Raw genomic sequence first — 18,214 nt, 5'->3', positions numbered from 1 at the left:
TGACCATGTTTGGAAATTATCTGATGCACCATATAGTTTTGGCATTTGTATTTTATATAAAATTAGCATTTAACTTTTTTCGTTTTCATTTTTTCAGTATTTATGCATTTATTACATTGTATAAAAACGATACATACGATACTTCATCAATGGACAGTGTCACACACATTCTATTTACTTTTACACAATCATTTTCAATTGCCTTGCAATTCTTTCGTGGTTTGAAACTATTATATTAAGATAAGAATGGGCAATGAAAATATAAAAAGGACTTCTAGATCAACAGTCATATAGCAGTTAAGAGCATTTTTTCTGAATATATATGGCTGGTTGCATGTTGGTAGTTGGTAAGGAGGTGTTGAGCTGAATTAACCTTATGCACAGCCTTATTCTGGAGTTCAGCTCTTTAATGTGTTCCCCGAGGTTGATTTGCAATGCTGATGGTGGCTGGTTGGTGGCTTGATCCGGCACCAAAAGTTCAAGAACTTGGCTTGAAGATAACGCAGACACAGCAGAGCAAGCCTTCTGTTTCCGTCGCAGTCGAGATCCAAAGCCCTAGGAATGCGGTGAACCTGGGTGTTGCATTACCAAGTCATGCATAACATACAACATTATTTAGCTCATCCCCCTGCAAGTTGGATCCTTCAAGGCCGTGCCATGTGTTAAAACTGCAGGAGCACTGCAGCATGGCGCCCCGAAACCAGGCGCTCCCTTCACCTCGCTGCCAAGCACAAACAAAATAAATGACTGACACAGAGGAGATGATCGGAACATGTTTAATTTGTTGGCCTATCAGAGGCCTTGCAAAAAAATAAATTATTAAATAAATAAATATTGAAAGGATATGAATCAACATGGGGAATAAGGTGACACTGTGAGATTTACGAGATCAGTCTTCCTCTCCAGCGCTCCACTGTCTCTTCCCCAGTCTGGACCCCCCACTCCCTAACCCGATATATACGACAGTCCCCCGCCCCCAACTCACACCCATAGAGGAAGAAACAGGCACACTGCATAGGCTGCAGGCCATAAGTTCTGTCATATCACATGCCGCTCCCTGTAAAGTAGGGCTGTATAGCCTGGCTTGGTCAGTCCCCTGTCGGGCTTTGCTCTATTCACTAGCATTTACTGACAATTAACTCTATGCTTTCCACCACACCCATGCGTACTGCCCCTTGCAGGCTGTCCTGTCCCAGGCTAGCAGGTGTCCAGGTTAATATCTGCTTTAAATCCGAAGTTAGTACAAAGGATCGGTCGAGATTTGCTCGAGTAATTAACCCTACCCAAATCGATACGTTTATCTTCGGCTCAGTTCGGCCATAGTCCCAGGCTATATCTTATGTGAGTTGTGAGTCCTGGTGTCTGTCCCGGCTTGCTTTAGTCATTAACACTATCAAAAGTCTTACGTTTGCCATGGCGCTCGGCTCAGTTCTGCCTTAGACCTTGGTCCTATCCTAGGTTAATAGTGTGTACTGGCTTTCTGTCAAGGTTTGCGGTAGTCACTTGGTTTTATGGAAGTGCCCAGAATCAGGGCAGAGTTCAAAAAGCTGGGCCTTGGGTGATGCCGAGCGGTAGGCTTTTCAGTTAGTGCAAGGGGGTAGTCTGCAGTATTCAGAACCTGCTGGAGGCCCCTACTAGTGGTCAGATATAAACTATTTTAATTGCACAGGAGCAGAGGTGTAGCCAGGATTGTCTTATAAGTGTGGCCTGAAGCGAATTGACAGCTATGCTGAGTGGGCATTTACAGATTGTTGGTGGTGCCTACACCTCTGCAGAAGAGGCAATGGGCCTCATTACAGGTCGGGCGGTCCGGAATTAACAGTGGCGGTAAACCCGCCGCCACTGTTAATTCCGGACCGCCCGATCCCGAGTCCTGCAGGCGGAAGGTGATCTTCCCGCCAGGTCTGACCTGGCGGGTTGAACACCTCCCGCCTGCAGGCGGACGTGGAAACACCAGCACCATCACGAGATGGTGCCAGTGTTTCCACTTCCCCATTCCCATTGAGCCCTATTGGACTCAATGGGAATGGGGATTTACCGAATTCCGCCTCCGGAATTCCCGGGAAACCAGGGGTGTAATGCCCTGCTAATTCCGGGAGTCACTGAGGCGGAATGGTAATATGAGTCCGGCGGTAACCAGGCGGTTTTACCGCCGCGGTTACCGTCGGACTCGTAATGAGGCCCAATGTATTTAAGACCATCAACAGAGAAGCTGTGGCCCCTTCAGAAAGACAGTCCCATATTGCATTTGCAGATGGTCACAGATTAATTCAGGGCTCTGTGATCACAGCACTTTCTCTCATTTAAGCTATCCACATGCGCATTAGCCCTGCAAACTATCACTGTCTATAAACATTCGGCATTCACAGGTGTGTCTCTGGTACTCAACTGGCTAATGTTACAGGTCTTTACATTATCCAGGGTCACAAGTGAGCCTTCAGTCTTCCGCTAACAGATGCTAAATCCCAGTCGGTTCTCAGTTGCACAGGCGTCCCAACCTTCAGATCAGAGACACTCCAAGCCTTTCCCCTATCTCAGATGCTGGACCAGAAAAGGAGACTTGCACTCAGGTCAGAAATTGTGCATTTCCACACTGAATCCAATATTACATGTGAGCCCCATGTACTTGACTCCAAGAAGCCCAGTTTCACAACCCTAGCCAAGGATAACTGTGAGAGCCAATGCTCAGCTCAGAAATGTTCTGTCAAAAACTAGTTTGCGGGTGCATGTGACTCACCAGTACTCAACTCAGACTCACTTGTGTTATATTATGTTGCCAGTCCTTCCCTCTGGGAGAATCAGTGTTACTTTGCTAATTTAACCCAATTCATTCTTACAGGCACAGCACAGCGCTGACATTCAGTTTGCACATTCCCCGTGATCTGTTTGCACAACATGCGTGTGTCCCGGTAACTAAACACACATAGGGCCTCATTACACGGTAGGCGGTAGGGATTTACCGGTACCGGTAAAATACCGGTACCGGTAAATCCCTGCCGCCTTACTACGAGGTCCCTTAGCGGGTTGGAGTTTTAACGCCTGCTTTTTGCAGGCGTTAAATACCAACCCGCTAAGGGACCTCAGAGCTAATTACGGCACCGCAAAATTGCGGTGACGTAATTAGCGCCTTCCCCATTCCCATTGAGCCCTATGGGGCAGAAATGGGAATGGGGAAGGGCAATGGCGGAAGGGGGATTTACCGCCCCTCCAACCTTGGGATGGGGCGGTAAATCCCCTTTCCGCCAAGGCGGTGCCGGTATTTTACCAGCATGGTCCAGGGTGCTAATAGCACCGTGGACCACCGCCTTCCGTGTAATGAGGCCCATAGTCATTTGTACAGGGAACCATGATAGCAAAATCCCTGACACTCAGTCACAAGTACCCCAAGCATATGTGAGTGTGAATCTCTAAGTGCAGACTTCTGAGCAAACATGATCACCAGAGTCATTGTGATGACAGTGGAGAGGGGCGCAGATTAAAGAGGGTGCTCAGATCTCTGGTGAGGAAAGAAGCCAATCTTAACTCCTCAGAACTAGGGGCTGGTAAGGGGGGGTCTGAGAGGAACAGGAAGGTGCTTAGGATAGGATGTGACTGAGAGTATGCTATAAGCTAGGGGTCCTACAGTACCACACTGGAGCATCAGAGGACATCTTGGAGGTAAAAATCAAAGCGACACCATTTTGCATGAAACACAAAACAATGGGTTCCTCTTCTTCCAACTTCAAACAAAAGGTCGGCAATCTCTTTTGTCATAGGATCACCGCTATGCTTGTATACAGGAGCATACCAGTCGGTACCTTCAAGCAGAGGGGTTCAAAAAAGGCCTGGGCAACTAGCAACACAAGTGGTCCAAGCTGGCACCCGGGCTCTGACAGTAAATGACGACTGTCCAGTCCTCACCTGCAGGCTGGGTGTAAAATAAACACATTGGCAGTAGACACAGAAGGCAAGGGGACCAGGAGGGCGGATCTGCAGTGGAATCTTCCATCAACACAACCAGAGCAAGAAGAGACAAGAAAGCATGTGGCACTCCAATGCATGCCCTTACCTCTTATGTGCTGAGCGATTATGCATTCCTATGCAAAAAGGACGAACAAAGACACCCTTAGCACTTTTGGTCAATTCCTTTGCCAGACCATGTACCCTCAGGGGAACTATTTAATCATTTATATCTTGGTGATTAGTAAAGTATTGAATTTGTACATTTTCAGGAATCGGTCTGAGGCCTGCAGGTCGGGATAAAAAAGGAAGAAAGACTTCAGAAACGCTGATTAGTGTTGGTGCATAGGGACTGACAAAACAAGGCTTTGGACTGCACATACAACATCTCTCTCATAAAGAGGAACAATCACAGAGGTTTTGATGGAACAGAGACACTGGACCAAGAAATGTAAGACATATTGTTCCATCTTCTGGCCCTTCTCACATTACCCATCCACACTGTTGTGTGTGCTACACACATCCTTTTATCCCACCGTTACCATTCTTCAATCCACTTCTCTTTTACTGTATTATGTTATGTTTTCTCTTCCCCACCTCTTTTCCTCTTCCCCAAACCCTCCTATTTTACCCAGATGCCTTCGCTTTCTCCTCCTCTATATCCTATGTCTGTCCAGTCTCTCGTCTTTCCTTGGCCACTCTTCTCGGCAGGATTTCCCCCTATCTCCCTGCTTCCTTCAGACTTTTCTCTCCTTTGACGTCACTTTTCTCTCTCTCGATTGTTGTCATACCCAATCTACATACTTTGCCTTTCACAGGTTATGTAGACCACTTACACCCACAGTCTTAATCTTTATGTGCACCCATGGTTGTCCTCCTTTCTTTCATATGGACTTGAGTTCCTTTTAGTGTCGTCTTTGAGTCTGTTCAGACAAGAGACTGACACCGACGTCAAGAACAGGAAAGCCCTGAAAATTCCAAAATTCAGAAGGGACGATTTCCATTGAAGTTACGTGTCTCTTCTTAAGTTTGTGTTCACTTTGGGACAGGGACGTGATTTCATGTGGGCTAGGAAGCCTCTGTATCCCCTTGCCCTCTGTTCCCAGTGTACAGCACTGCCAGAGGCCGGAATCGCGGCCCCCAAGAGTTGAGGTATGAGAAATCCTGCTCTGAGCTGGTGGAGCAAGTGTTGATTGAACTCAAGGAGGCAGCGGGCGAGGTGGAGCCCTCAAAGGCATACGTTTGGAAAGAGTCATAGGGTGGCACAGAGAGATCCTCATCAGCCATGCCCACCTTCTTGCTGATGTATTCCTTGAATAGGGAAAAGTCAAGGTCTGGATTCTGGAACCACTGGGGTAGGGAGTGGAGCTCAGTGGGCATGCCTCCATTCCCACCTCCTTCCCCGCCTGTGCCTCCCCCTCCATCATTGCTTTTCATCTCGCTGAAGTCATAGAGGCTCCGAAGGGCAGACATGTCATAGGCTTCGGTGTCCTGCTCCCCTCCTCCCTCATCGTTGTACTTGATGACGTTGTCCCTCATATCCTCATCCTCTTCCACGCTGAGGTTGCCTTTGTGATGGCGCTTGAGGGTAAGTATCAGCAGGATCAACACTGTGTAGAAGCACAAAAAGGGATATCATTTATTATAAGACAATGTGGGAGGGTAATGGTGGGGCGAACTGGGGGAAGATAACCAATAGGTTACAGATCAAGAAGAGAAAGAAAGGTGCAAATAGGCATTGAATGGTAAAGAACATGGGGGAAGAGGTAAGGATAGAAGAGTGCAACTTATTAGGAAAGGAAAGGCGAGGAGGTGAAGTGTGGATATAGGACATGGGAGATAAAACATAATACGATATAAGGAGAGGCAAAGGAGTTGGAAGATGGAGAGAGGAAGATAAGCATATTGTGTGAGGGTAAGGCAAGAGCTATAGATAAACAAATGGAGGTGAGGTAAACATGTGAAAAGGTACAAGTGAAAGAATGGGTGAGTGTTAAAAAAGGAAATAACGAGTCTAGACAGATGGAAAGGTTGAAGAGAAGAGCTGAGATATGGATTATGCGGCTCACTGGACTGATGTGTAAACTGTAGGGCGTGTCCTCGTGGTCACAGGTTTGAATCCCAGCAATTCTACTCGGCCCTTCAGACTTCTCAAGTCAATAAAATTAGTACCAATAAGCATATATTTTCAGCACCAACATTCCACCTTGGGGATGAAAACGTGCCCTACAAGAACAAATGTTATTGTCATATGAAGAGGGCGAGGTTGGACGCATAGAATGGAGGGAAAAACACATGATGAAAGGAGCTACTGAGGCAGTGGAAGTGGAGGACATGGGAGACAGTGGCCTTAACGTAGATACAGTAATAACACGAAATGACCAAAGCTAGATGAGAAGGAGTCGTGAAGACGGCAGCTCGTGATCCCTGGCAGGTGAATGGAAGGCAGGGAAAAGTGAAAAGTGAAGAGGGGGAGTCAAGGGTTGTTTAGAAAGAGCGACTGTATTGTTTGTGCTTATCGGCTGAGCTCTGCAAGACTTTCTTTGTTAAAAAGCATTCAGTACAAATGTTCCCATAAAAGCAATTTGTTTGAAGTACTACTCCGAGGTCAAAGAAAACATCAAAGAAGGACATTGGTGTCATCCAAGCGGGGATAAATGGGAGTGAAAAGAAAGGAACACTGTTGTCGCCCAAGCGGGAGGCGGTGGGAGAAACATGTCATATAAACGGTTGTCAATCAAGAGTCTATGCCAGAGAAAAAGCGGAAGTACACTGCTATTCACCAAGATACTCGCCAACAGGTCAATGAGAAAAGGGAGAAGTAAGTGTCACAAGAAAGTACATGAGTGAAGGAGAAAAGATCACTGGTGTTCACCAAGAAGAAAATACTTGTATGATGGGGTGAAGGGCACTGGTACTGATCACGAGGGATCTAATGTGTGAGAGAGAAAGAGCACATCAGTCAACAGATAATAACTGGTACAGACATAGAAGGGGTGGCATGCAGCATTTAGTGCTCCTGCCCTGATCACATTTTGAAATTGGATTCTCTTTATAATACGCTAGAGCCAGGGTAGGCAACCTGTGTCTGTCCAGATGTTTTGGACTGTGACTCCCATGATCCCTTGGCATTGAATTTACTGGCTTGGACAGATGGGACTAGTAAACGAAAACATCTACATAGCCACAGGAGGGGGGGCGTGGCTTGATGGCTACGTGAAGGGACGTGCTCTTTGGGAGCTCCCACAGATCCGCCACCGATCCTTGAAGAAAACAAAGATTCCGTGCGAAAAAGCATGCTGGCAGCACACTCAGGGATGTATGAACGTCCGGTGCACACTTTGAGCGCAGCGTGAGGCTGATCCGCTGCAAGCAAGGGAAGCCACCACCACGGGAAGAAAGCTGGGCACCCGAGATTGGGAGACTGGCAAAATGGCAGACTGCAGACAAAGGGCCATAAACTGACTGCAAAGTCGCGGCCGCGCACGGAGGTGGATGAAGCTGCGAATGAGGCCGCTGCGGCTTCATGTGATGTGTGGAGCACGGCCCGCGAACAACATAAGGACCCAGCTGGAGGGGGCCTGTCAGAGCGAGTGACGGACATTGTGGCCCGAGATGGGGACAGGAGTGGCAGGAGGTCCCTGCCTACACCGTTTGCAGGACACAGTGGGGGGTGGAAGCGAATCACCCCTGGTGGCTTTGCCGCCACTGAGCATGGTGCGGCGAGGTGCCTTGCACTGTGCTCCCCGAGCTGCGCAGTTGGTCCCTGCGGTGCCCAGCAGAGCAAAAGCCCCCGCGGTGTCAGAGCTGGGGGAGGCCGGACAAGGCGAGAAGTGCTGGCTCCTGCAGAGATCCGTATCGCCTGAGGGATAGTGCCGGAAGCAGTCCGGGTCGGCCGCGGGGGGGGGGCTAAGCACAGCTGGCCCCGGTGGGTGCTCTGACTGGCCGTGCTGCGACCTGGCATAACGGAGAACGGAGAAGGGAGGCCTGTGGTGGAGGTCTCTCTGGACACTGGGGGCTCCATTGGGTTGGAGTGCCCCGACGGTTGTGCACAGCCAGGCTCCATGGCGGCACCTAACAGGGACAAGAGGAAGCACATCCAGCCCTAGAATGCGTGTGTGAGCACAGGCCCCGTACATAGTGTGGCATCCACGGCGGCTGAGCAGTTGCAGCTGTTGAACACAGGTTGGGGGGAAAAGGGGAAATATGAGCGCCTGGGTCTGAGGACGCTAGAGGGTTGCACTGGGGCCAGAGACATTCACGCAAATAGCCAAGAGAAGGAGAGAGGTCACCGAGCCACCTGGACAAGGTCCCGGTTCTGATGGACCCCGTCACTAATACAACGAAGCAGAACAAAGCAGCTCACCTGAGACATACGCCAAACTTCATAGAGCACACAGAAGGCAGCCTTTGCCAGGACAGGGTTTCGGAAGAGGCATTAAAGACACTACTGCGGGTCAAATAGCCATGAGGTCCTGTCAGGGCCTGGAGCAGTAGTGTGGGGAACCAGCGAACGCACCTGATCACCAGTGTCTGAGAGAAACACAGCGTAGGCCTGTGGAATAACATTGAGCTAGACCTGGTACGTGGGAGGACACAGCCCATTCCAGGAGTGCAGCAGGCAGTCGGCACATACCCCCAATACAGTCAAAGTGGGCCCTATACACCAGGAACAGCTCAACACTACACAGACCTTCAACCGAGAAGTGGCAGGGCTGGCACAGACCTTGTTGGTGCAGCACGATGGCTAACAAAACAATAAGACCGAAGAGCAAGCAGCCCACGCTAGATGACTATGCCAAGACATTGCCAGGTCACAACCAGGACAAAACCACCACCGGGACTGCAGAGGCTCCGGGCACAGTCCAGGAGGTGCTAGCTGCGATTGCGGACCTGAAAGTTGCCTTGTAGACTAAATTGGGGTTGGCCATGAATGAACTGAAGGTGGCACTGGATCTTAAGGTCGGCGCGGTCCAGGAGGAGGTAAACCTCCTTAGACAAGACGTGAGAACACTGGCGGAATGCACCGGGGACCTGGAAAAGGAGATGGCCCCGAACACGGCAGATTGCACCTCCCACAAATCAGAACTTCATGCCCTGTTGCAGCGGGTGGGCAACCTCGAAAGCAGAGCGGAAGAAGCAGAAGGTCACGCCAGACGTAATAACATCTACATCAATGGATTGCCAGTAGGAATTGAGGGGCCTAATTCTACGGAATACGTAGAAACCATGTTACTGCAGGAAATAACTGGAGGGGCACTGACCAAGGGGTTTGCTGTCGAGAGGGTGCACAGGGATCTGACGAGGAAGCCGCCTCCTCGGACCCCTCCAAGACCAGTGATTGCGAAGATCTTGAATTACCGAGATCGAGAAAAAATACTTGAATTTTTCCGGAAAGGTGGAACGATCAAAAGGTGGCCAGCGAAAATAACCGCATACCCAGACTACACCTTGCAGATGCAGCGCAGCACAATGAACTTCGGAGCGGTGAAAAGAAGATTGCGGGAAACAGGCAACAGGTATATGCTGCTTTACCCGGCCAAACTGAAGGTGTTTCATAGGAACAAAACATTGTTTTTTGAAACCCCAGAGGATGCTATGGGGTGGCTGGACATGCAGAGCCGCCCCCAGGAGTCGGGTATCCAGACAGGAGCTGAAGAAGATAAGTAATATGCGGCTGTAGCACCGAGGGTGACATAGCGCGAGACACTGGGAGTAGAATATAGCATTAGACAAGGTTTATAGGGGATGTGTTGTTTGGAAAGTATATGCTTGCAAGATCCGTTTGAACTGAATAAGCCTAATCATATAAGCGGGAGTTCCCGGGAGACAACCCTTGAACACCCATAGCATTAAGCTTAGTGAGGTCACAAGAAGTCCGGTGACACCCCGCGGGGACCTAGCCCTCGGTGCTGCGAGGAAGGACCAGACGCGGGGGCACCTGAGATCCAGGGATGGAGCTGGGCATTTGTTGGGGCTGGGCGGGGAGGGGGGAGAGAAAGAGGTGTGTGCAGTGGGGTATGGTTGGGGAAGGGTGGGATGGGGAAGTTGGTGGGGTTGGGAAGAAAATGAGCCAGATTCCAAATCATCGGCAAAGACATGGGAAGTGGAGGGGAGAGGTTGGACATCAAGTCAATGGCGTCGGGTAACCTCAGAGTTGTGACCTGGAACGTGCGGGGCCTCAATAGTTACCTAAAACGTAATAAAGTAATGATGTATCTGGAGAGGTTGAGGATTGATATAGCCTTACTACAAGAAACCCACCTCACCAAAGAGAAACTGAAGGTGGTTAGGAGAAAATGGAAGGGAAGTGTCACAGGAGCCACATACTCAGCATATGCAAGAGGGGTTGTCATATGGGTGGCAACGCATGTGCCGTTTCAGCTGCTCCGGTCGACGACAGATCCAGAAGGTAGCATGGTGGTGGTGGAGGGACTCTTGGAGAACTGATAAGTGAACATCATAAACTTATATGACCCTAACCATGATTCCGCAGCTTACTTTAGGTCTTTATATAATAAAATTAGCCCCCTGTTAGGTGGCGCGATATTGTGGGGAGGCAATATTAATTGCACCTTAAACCTCAGGATGGATAGGTCAGATAGCAAGCTGGGAAAACCAACTCCAGCAGCAAAAGTGTTGGGGGCACTGTTGACAGACCTCAAACTGGAGGATGTGTGGAGACGGTTGCACCCAATAGACAGGCAATACTCGCACTACACAGCGCCGCATGACCTGCATACTAGGCTGGATTACATGTTCGCTGCCGCCGAGATAGCAGGAGAAATGGTGGGCGCAGAATATAAAGCTAGGGTGCTTTCAGACCACTCAACTTTGGTCTTGGGGTGGCGGCACCATCCCCCCAGAGCGCGTATCCCGACGTGGAGGCTCAGAGCTGAGGCCCTACAGGAGCCAGGATTCCGAGAGGACCTTAGGGAAGCCATCACGGAATATTTCAACATCAATACAGGCAGCGTGCAATCAATGGGAACAGTATGGGAGGCATTCAAGGTAGTGGTGCATGGGGTAGCCATATCAAAATCCAAGGGGCTCGAAGGGAGTATAGAAAGAGAGTTGCAGGAAACAGAAAGAGAGTTAGAGGACCTGATGCGTAGGGGAGGGACCACTCAGGAAGACGGTGCAAAGACGAGGGAGTTGCAACAGGCTAGCAGCGAGCTCTGGGATAGGTTATGTAAGCTGATTTATAAAAAGTATGTCGAAAGGCAGCATACAGGTGGAGACAAACCGGGCAGACTGCTGGCCTGGTTATAGAAAAATGAGACACCCCGACCAGTGATTAGAGAAGTCAGGGACGCGGAAGGCCAGATCTGCAATACCCAGGAGGGTGTAAATGAAGAGTTCCTCAGTTATTACAAACGCTTGTATGAGGACGCAGGTGGAGACATGGGTCAAGAAATGCTGGAAACCCAAGAGGATATAGGTCTGCCCACCTTGAACGACCTGGAACGAGCAGACTTAGAGGCCCCAATCACCTCAGACGAACTGGAGACAGTGATCCAGCACCTGCCCACTTGTAAAGTGCCTGGGTCGGATGGGTTACCCAGCGAATTCTATAAAGTGGACAGGCAGGAGTTACTCCAGCTGCTGCTGGCCATGCTCACTGAGGCATACAAACAGGGGGAGTTGCCAGAATCCCTTCGAGAAGCAGTGATCATCCCGCTCTTGAAACAGGGCAAGCCGAATGAGGACTGTGGGTCCTACAGGCCCTTATAGATGCTCAATCAAGATAGCAAAATACTCAGAGCGGTGCTTGCCAACAGGCTTAAGTGAGTAATTGGCAAATTCATACACCCGGACCAATCAAGCTATGTCGCTGGCAGAAACATCACGGACAATCACAGGAGGCTACATCATATTATAGATCAAACAGAGAAAGACCCGGGTGAGTTGTCCATTGTGTCGCTGGACGTAGTCAAGGCCTTCGACTCACTGAGGTGGCCATGGTTGATGGCGGCCCTGAAAGGGTTCGGGATAGGACCGGGTTACATGAGGTGGGTCAAGATGTTATACAGCTCCCGATTGCAAGGGCAAAAACCGGCACCATAATCTCAGATAAATGGCGACTCAGTAGGGGGACCAGACAGGGATGCCCCTGGTCGCCCATGTTATATATTCTTGCATTGGAGCCGTTGGCAATTTGCCTTAGGCAACAATACAGTGAGGTGGGGATCCGTACGGCAGGAAGCACGCACTTGATATCACTGTATGCCGATGACATGCTTCTCTACCTGCCCTTCCCGGAAGAGAACCTGCAATATGTGTTGGAGGTGATGGAACACACGCCACCCTCTCGGGCATATCAGTAAACCCGGGGAAGTCCAGCATGTTCCCCCTGGGGAGATACAAGAATATTCCACTAGAAAGACTGCCCATTCTGCAGATACCCTGGCAGACCGAGACGTTTCGATACCTAGGCATAAACATATACCACAAGATAGAGGTAGAGCACAAATACAACACGGAGAAAGCAGTTGAGGGTATCAAAAATAGCATGGTGTTTTGGTCCAGATTGCCCCTCGCCATGATGGGAAGAGCAGCTTTGCTCAAGATGGTGGTTTCGCCCAGGCTGCTACACTTTTTTGTAAATGTCCCATACTTGATCCCTAAACGTTTCTTTGTCAGACTTCATGGCTTGAGCAGGGGCTTCATATGACACAATTCTAGGAACAGGGTGGCCCTCTAGAAATTACAAAACCCGTGTGACAAGGGGGGTATAAACTTGCCGAACTTTGAATTGTATTACCTGACGGGACAGCTGCTATATGTGGCTAGGTGGTTGTCCGAAGATGAATCTGCGGAAGCCAGGCTTCTGCAGGGTGAGTCTGCCCCATACTTCCTAAAAGAGACAGTGTGGCTGCACAAAGCGAAAGTGGCGGAGATGGGGAGACAGTTGGTGCTGGGCTGGGAGGTCTGGCATAGAGCATGGCAAACTGTAGGTGACCCTGATCCGCTCTGTCAGCAGGTCCCGCTGGTGGTGTTATGTGGGGGAGGCTCACAACTGATTAAAGGAGTCTGCAGATACTGGGAACCAGTGGGCCTGGCCACCCTTGGAGATATATGGCAGGAGGGGGAAGCATTAGGATTTTAGAGATTAATTGAGGAGACGGGGTGCATAATGGCCAATATCTTACTTACTCCAGGATTATGAAACGGGTGAGGGAAAGATGGCCCGAAACAGTACTTGCAGAAGAACCTGATGCCACCATAGAAATGATGTACGATGTCTCAGAGGGCGGGCACGAGATATCTCAGATATGAGCTACTGAACACAAAGGCAGGAAAGGAGCTGATTCAACTGAGGCATGACTGGGAGGAGGAGGTGGGGGAACCCATGTTGGATGCACAATGGGATAGAGCCCAAAGGTACCACAAGAAAGTGTCCTGGAATGCGTGACTCCAGCAGATCCAACTATATGTCACCTACAGAGCATATTTGACCCCCGGTAGAATGGCCAGGTTTGGAGGCTCGGCTATACAAAAATGCCCCTGGTGCCGGGAGGAGGAGGCTGAGCTGCTGCATATGTTCTGGGCTTGCGCCGAAGTGAACAGATTCTGGGTAGAACAGAAAACAAGAATGGCCAGCAGTGGGGTGGCGCTTCATGTGGGGTCTGCTTGGGCATGTATGCTTGGGAGCTTTCCTAGGCCACATAATCTAAAGCATATTAGCAAGATGAAGGACCTGGCTTATATCTTGGCCAAGTGCAGAATCGCAATGTGCTGAAAAGCGGCCCACCGGCCTAGAGTAGAGATGTGGTGGGCAGACCTCCTGAAATGGGCTGATGCAGAAACTGCAGCCTGGTATGAAGCAGTCACTAGAGGTGGGGAAGAAGAGGTGGGTCCTCTGATAGCCTGGAGACAATTGGTGACATTGATGGTAAACCCCCACCAGGCCATACACGAAACAGAAGACTTGGATGAGCTGACGATACATGTGAAATGTGACACCTGAAGATGCTGAGGTGGATGGCAGGGATATAATGGCTCAAGTTAATGGGGAGGGAGGAGGGAGGACGGAAGAGAGCATTTTATAATGTAATGTTTTTAATATTGATCACAAACGTCCTAAATGGTTGTAATGTTTGGCGTGCTGTTTGTTTAAAATAAGAAAAATTGTTCAAAAAACAAAAACAAAAAAACATAGCCACAGGATGCCCAGCCCAGACTCTGGCATGTAATTCACTGGGCTGCTGGAAACAGTGGCAGAGGCCCTATCATGAATTATGTTGTCTCTTGGGCAACAGGAATGGCTCAGAACATGGACTACAGACTCCTGTCCACATTGTAATGTTTAACTTTTTAATGTCTTAATGATTAGTGGTATGTATATCTTATCAGGAATGTGTTATGCTTTGATACTGTTTGTATACTTATAGGTTTTTATTTGGTGTTAATGGAGAAATCTAATTTAATATAGATTACAAATACAATTACACATGGGCTGGAGGAGCTTCAGTCACATCCCTGGCCTAGCTTGGTGCGAGGGATGGGTGCAGTGCAGCCAGAGAGCCATGGGTTTAGGATGTCTGATTGAAGGGTCTGCATATTGAACCCAGAGAATCAGACTTTCTGGAATGACACATCAACATAAATCTAAGACAATGTAGAAGAGTCCATAATGCAATGACACCTCCACATACAGAAAACACAATGGGGAAAAGACCACAATGCAATTGCACCTCATAAAGCAAAGGCAATGGTGAATAAGGCATAATGCAATGACACATAAACATAAAGCAAATACATTTGGGGAAGAGTGCACAATGCAATCACACCACAACATAAAACACATTTAATGGGGAAAGTGCGCAATACAAAGCAGCTTAAATGGGGAAGAGTGCACAATTCAATGCAATCCAATTTATTAGAAGCAAATATGCTATTCAAATGACATGTAGTTTAGAGTGAAACGAAATAAATAGAACTTGAAGGAAATGTTCTATATACTGTGATGAATTGGTTGATGTCACTGCTTCCGAAGGGGAACTCCTTCCCATGAGGGAAGGGTGGTGAGGCCACTACCCGGTAGTCCCCCTGGGTGCGGTACTCAAAAAACCATCTCATGGGAGGGGAGACCACCTTTGGGCCAGCGACAACCAGTTTGGGAGAACATGGTATTCCCAGCCAACACATGACCCCGATGACCTTTTCCAGAGTCACCCCTCCTTTTCTTTCTCCCCCCACTCCGCTTAATACCTACAGCCACATCCTATTTATTTTGCAAAGGCCACTCTAGTAGAGTATACTGAAAGGATGAGGAGCACTAGTGAGCTATCATCTCAATGTGCACTCGGTACTGAGACGATGAACAGGACTAGTGAGTTAGCATCTCAATTCTCACTGGGGACTGAGACGAGGAAGGAATGCAGAGCAATATCGATTCGGCGTTGGAATAACTTTCAGCCGTCTACTGGCCCATGGTCAGTGATTGGCAGAAGCAAGATAAAAACTGGAGAAGGACTTGAAAGAGTGTCAAACCCTCTCAGGAGGAACCACGTGAGCCAAAGAGAGCCCCATGTGCAGCTGGCCGCTGACCGGGACACTATGCAGAGGAGGAGAGAATCTGGGGCCAGTCCAGGCAGCAAGGACCACACAGCCCAGAAGCAGAAACAAGACTCTGGGTGTTCCAGAGACTGAGGGACCACGAGGGCGCAGCAGCAGGCTGTCTCCAAACAGAGGAGACTTGCGTAGCTGCTGCAGGGGGAGAGAAACTCTGGGAGCTACCGGGGCATTGCAAATGAGCCCAGATGAATCAAGGGAGCCAGCACTCATGTGCTCCATGAAAAAAGGTATGTGGGTAGCCACAGTGGCTCGGAAATGTCAAGGAGATCAATGCAAAAGCTGAAAAGGCGAGTTCGGTACTCAAACTCAAATAGTAGACAGACGTGTACTAAAGCTTGGCAGTGGAGTGAACCAAGTTTACAAAAACTGAGGATACAGCCAGAAAACGCGAGTCTGGGATTCGCACCCAAATCGTACCTGGAATTGTACTAAGGCTTGACAGGAGAATGAACCAGGTCTACGGCTTGGCGAGAGAATCCAGGCAACACTTTCACAGTGCATCATATGGTAAAAGGGATCCTGGTCTGCACCAATGGGTTCGGACCCACCCAGCTTGGAGTGAGCATCCAGGCAAAAGTGTTTCAGCGCAGTAGCTGGCTGGGGTTAGCCAAAGCTACCAATCAAGGTCTGTGACCCCAAAGAACGGATTTATAAGCCTGTGAAAGGCTGGTGAAAGACAGACATTTCTCTGACAGGCAAGGAGTGGCTGGTGTTAGATGAAGCGAATGTGACAAGAACAACATTTTGTCCAGGGCAAGGGAGATACCCATCTGGATCAAGAAGACATTCCCTTTTTGTTTAGTTAGCTTAGTGTGTAAGGGACGGAGTTAGGATTTTGACACTGGACAGTCAGACTTTTACTTTGGAAATGTTGACATTAGTTATTTAAGTTGAAGTAGGGAAACCCTTTTAGAGTTAGGGCAAGTCCTTTTTTGCAACTTTGAATAAATATTTACAACCAATACCATGACCCTTCCATCTCAGAGTCTTACTTCTGCAACCTTACTGTTGTGGCTGTTTCGGGCCCAGGCCAGAGCCATTCTAGGGTGGATGAGGGAATGCGGAACATGGCGAGGTAGATGATTGGGAGTTAGTTTTAGAGGTCGCTGTGTTTGCTGTACTTCCTTGCTGCAGGGTTTCTGTCAATAAACAGACTTACCTCTTTCGTGTCTCTGTGTTTCCTACTTCATTTAGGTGATGACAAATCATGGATTTCAACCGAGCCGACATGGGAAGAAGTCGGATCTCGCATTGTGCAGTGTTCCGAGCAAGGGAACTACAGGTGAGCGACCCATGCCGCCAGCGGGTTGTGGAAGAGTTGCTGCAGAAACCTTGTGGCACATCAGTGATGTGGATTTTGGGTCTAGGAGTCAGCAAGGGTCTCACACTAGCAGCTGCAGTAGAAAAGCTTGTGGGTAAGAGTAAAGCACCCATGATCATGCGAGAACATGGCAGCCATCTAGGTTGCCAGGACAACCAGAAGCAACAACAACAGTAAAGTCTGAGCGGATTACCAGGTGTTTGCAGAGCATCTTCCTCATCCCAGTACCGAAGAAGCTCTATTGTTCTGTGCTGTGTGATCTTAAAACAGCTTATGGTCGGCCCTGGCCTGGGAATGTTTGTTGTTGCAGTGTTATGAGGGAACAAACATTTCTTTTAAAGGATTTTAGAGAAAGAAATAATATTTTACGCATTTTTTACATATGATCAATGTAGTGTCTTTAGCCAAGTGCAACCCAGTGGTGTACCCGTTCACACAATAGTCTCTTGGTGCGTTTTTATTTTCTGAATTTATTTGTGAGTCAGTGCAAGATTGTTGCTACTAGACTGTAGTGGAGATAGGGGGAACATGTCAGTGACAGTGCATCCTCCTGAGACTTTCCTGCCAAACGCAGGGACACCCACAATGCCCTGGTGTGACCGTAGACAATATTGGCATAACTATTTGGGTTCAGTCGAGTATGATAGAATGACCTCTATCAAGAAAAAGATGTTGCTCTTGCACGCCCTTGGACAAGAAGGTAAAAATAAATACAAATAATTACCACCAATGATAGATGCTCGAGGAGGAGGCGACCTGGATGAGTACCATAAAGCACTTCTTCAGCTGGGCACTTATTATGCACCCAACATGAATGTAGCAATACATCATGAAAATTTCTATACTCGTAAGCAAGAAGACAAAGAGTCGGTGGAGGAGTATGTCAGTACTCTAAGGACACTAGCGAGCACATGTGAATTCACGGTCAGGATGGGTGACAGATGAACTTATAAAGGACCAAATTATTAACACCCAGATGACCAAGTAGCTCAGGAGAGGTTATGGATGTGTTGGAATCCCACCCTTGAGGAGGCAATTGTGATTGCGAAAAAGGTGGAGCACGCACAGTTTTGTTCCCGAACCATAAAGGAAAAGAAAAAGGGGGATGTGGCAGAGGGCATGAAAAGCTGACTCAAGCAAAGAACAGAGTCAAGTAAATGTGGTCACGAAAAGGAACAAGAAAATCAGTGCGAAGTAGGAGGACCCAAGAAAAGAGAGCGAGACCAAGGGGGGAAAGAAAAAGTATTTCACATTCTCAGATGGTGAGAAAGGGAGGTGATACAGGTGTGGTCAAGTGGGTCATTTAGCCAGCTCAAAAATATGTCCTACTATCAATCAAAATTGTTCGAATTGTGGTCTAAAGGGTCATTTTGC

The 18,214-nt window shown here is 48.7% G+C and overlaps 1 protein-coding gene across 1 annotated transcript in view; it reads right to left on the bottom strand.

The window, feature by feature from the left end:
- Window positions 1-760: 760 nt before the first annotated feature.
- Window positions 761-18,214, bottom strand: part of CDH22 (cadherin 22) — a 2,717,439-nt gene continuing 2,699,985 nt past the window's right edge. Inside the window, exon 13 of the mRNA XM_069651359.1 lies at window positions 761-5,549. Coding sequence (XP_069507460.1) covers window positions 5,008-5,549 — 542 coding nt within the window. The 3' untranslated portion in view covers window positions 761-5,007. The remainder of the gene's footprint in view (window positions 5,550-18,214) is intronic.

This window comes from Ambystoma mexicanum, chromosome 3p (genome assembly GCF_040938575.1).
Source record: "Ambystoma mexicanum isolate Mex_15411 chromosome 3p, UKY_AmexF1_1, whole genome shotgun sequence".
NCBI lineage: Eukaryota > Metazoa > Chordata > Amphibia > Caudata > Ambystomatidae > Ambystoma > Ambystoma mexicanum.
Note: the sequence above shows the minus strand (reverse complement) of the source record. Positions and strands in the feature narration are given on the sequence as shown.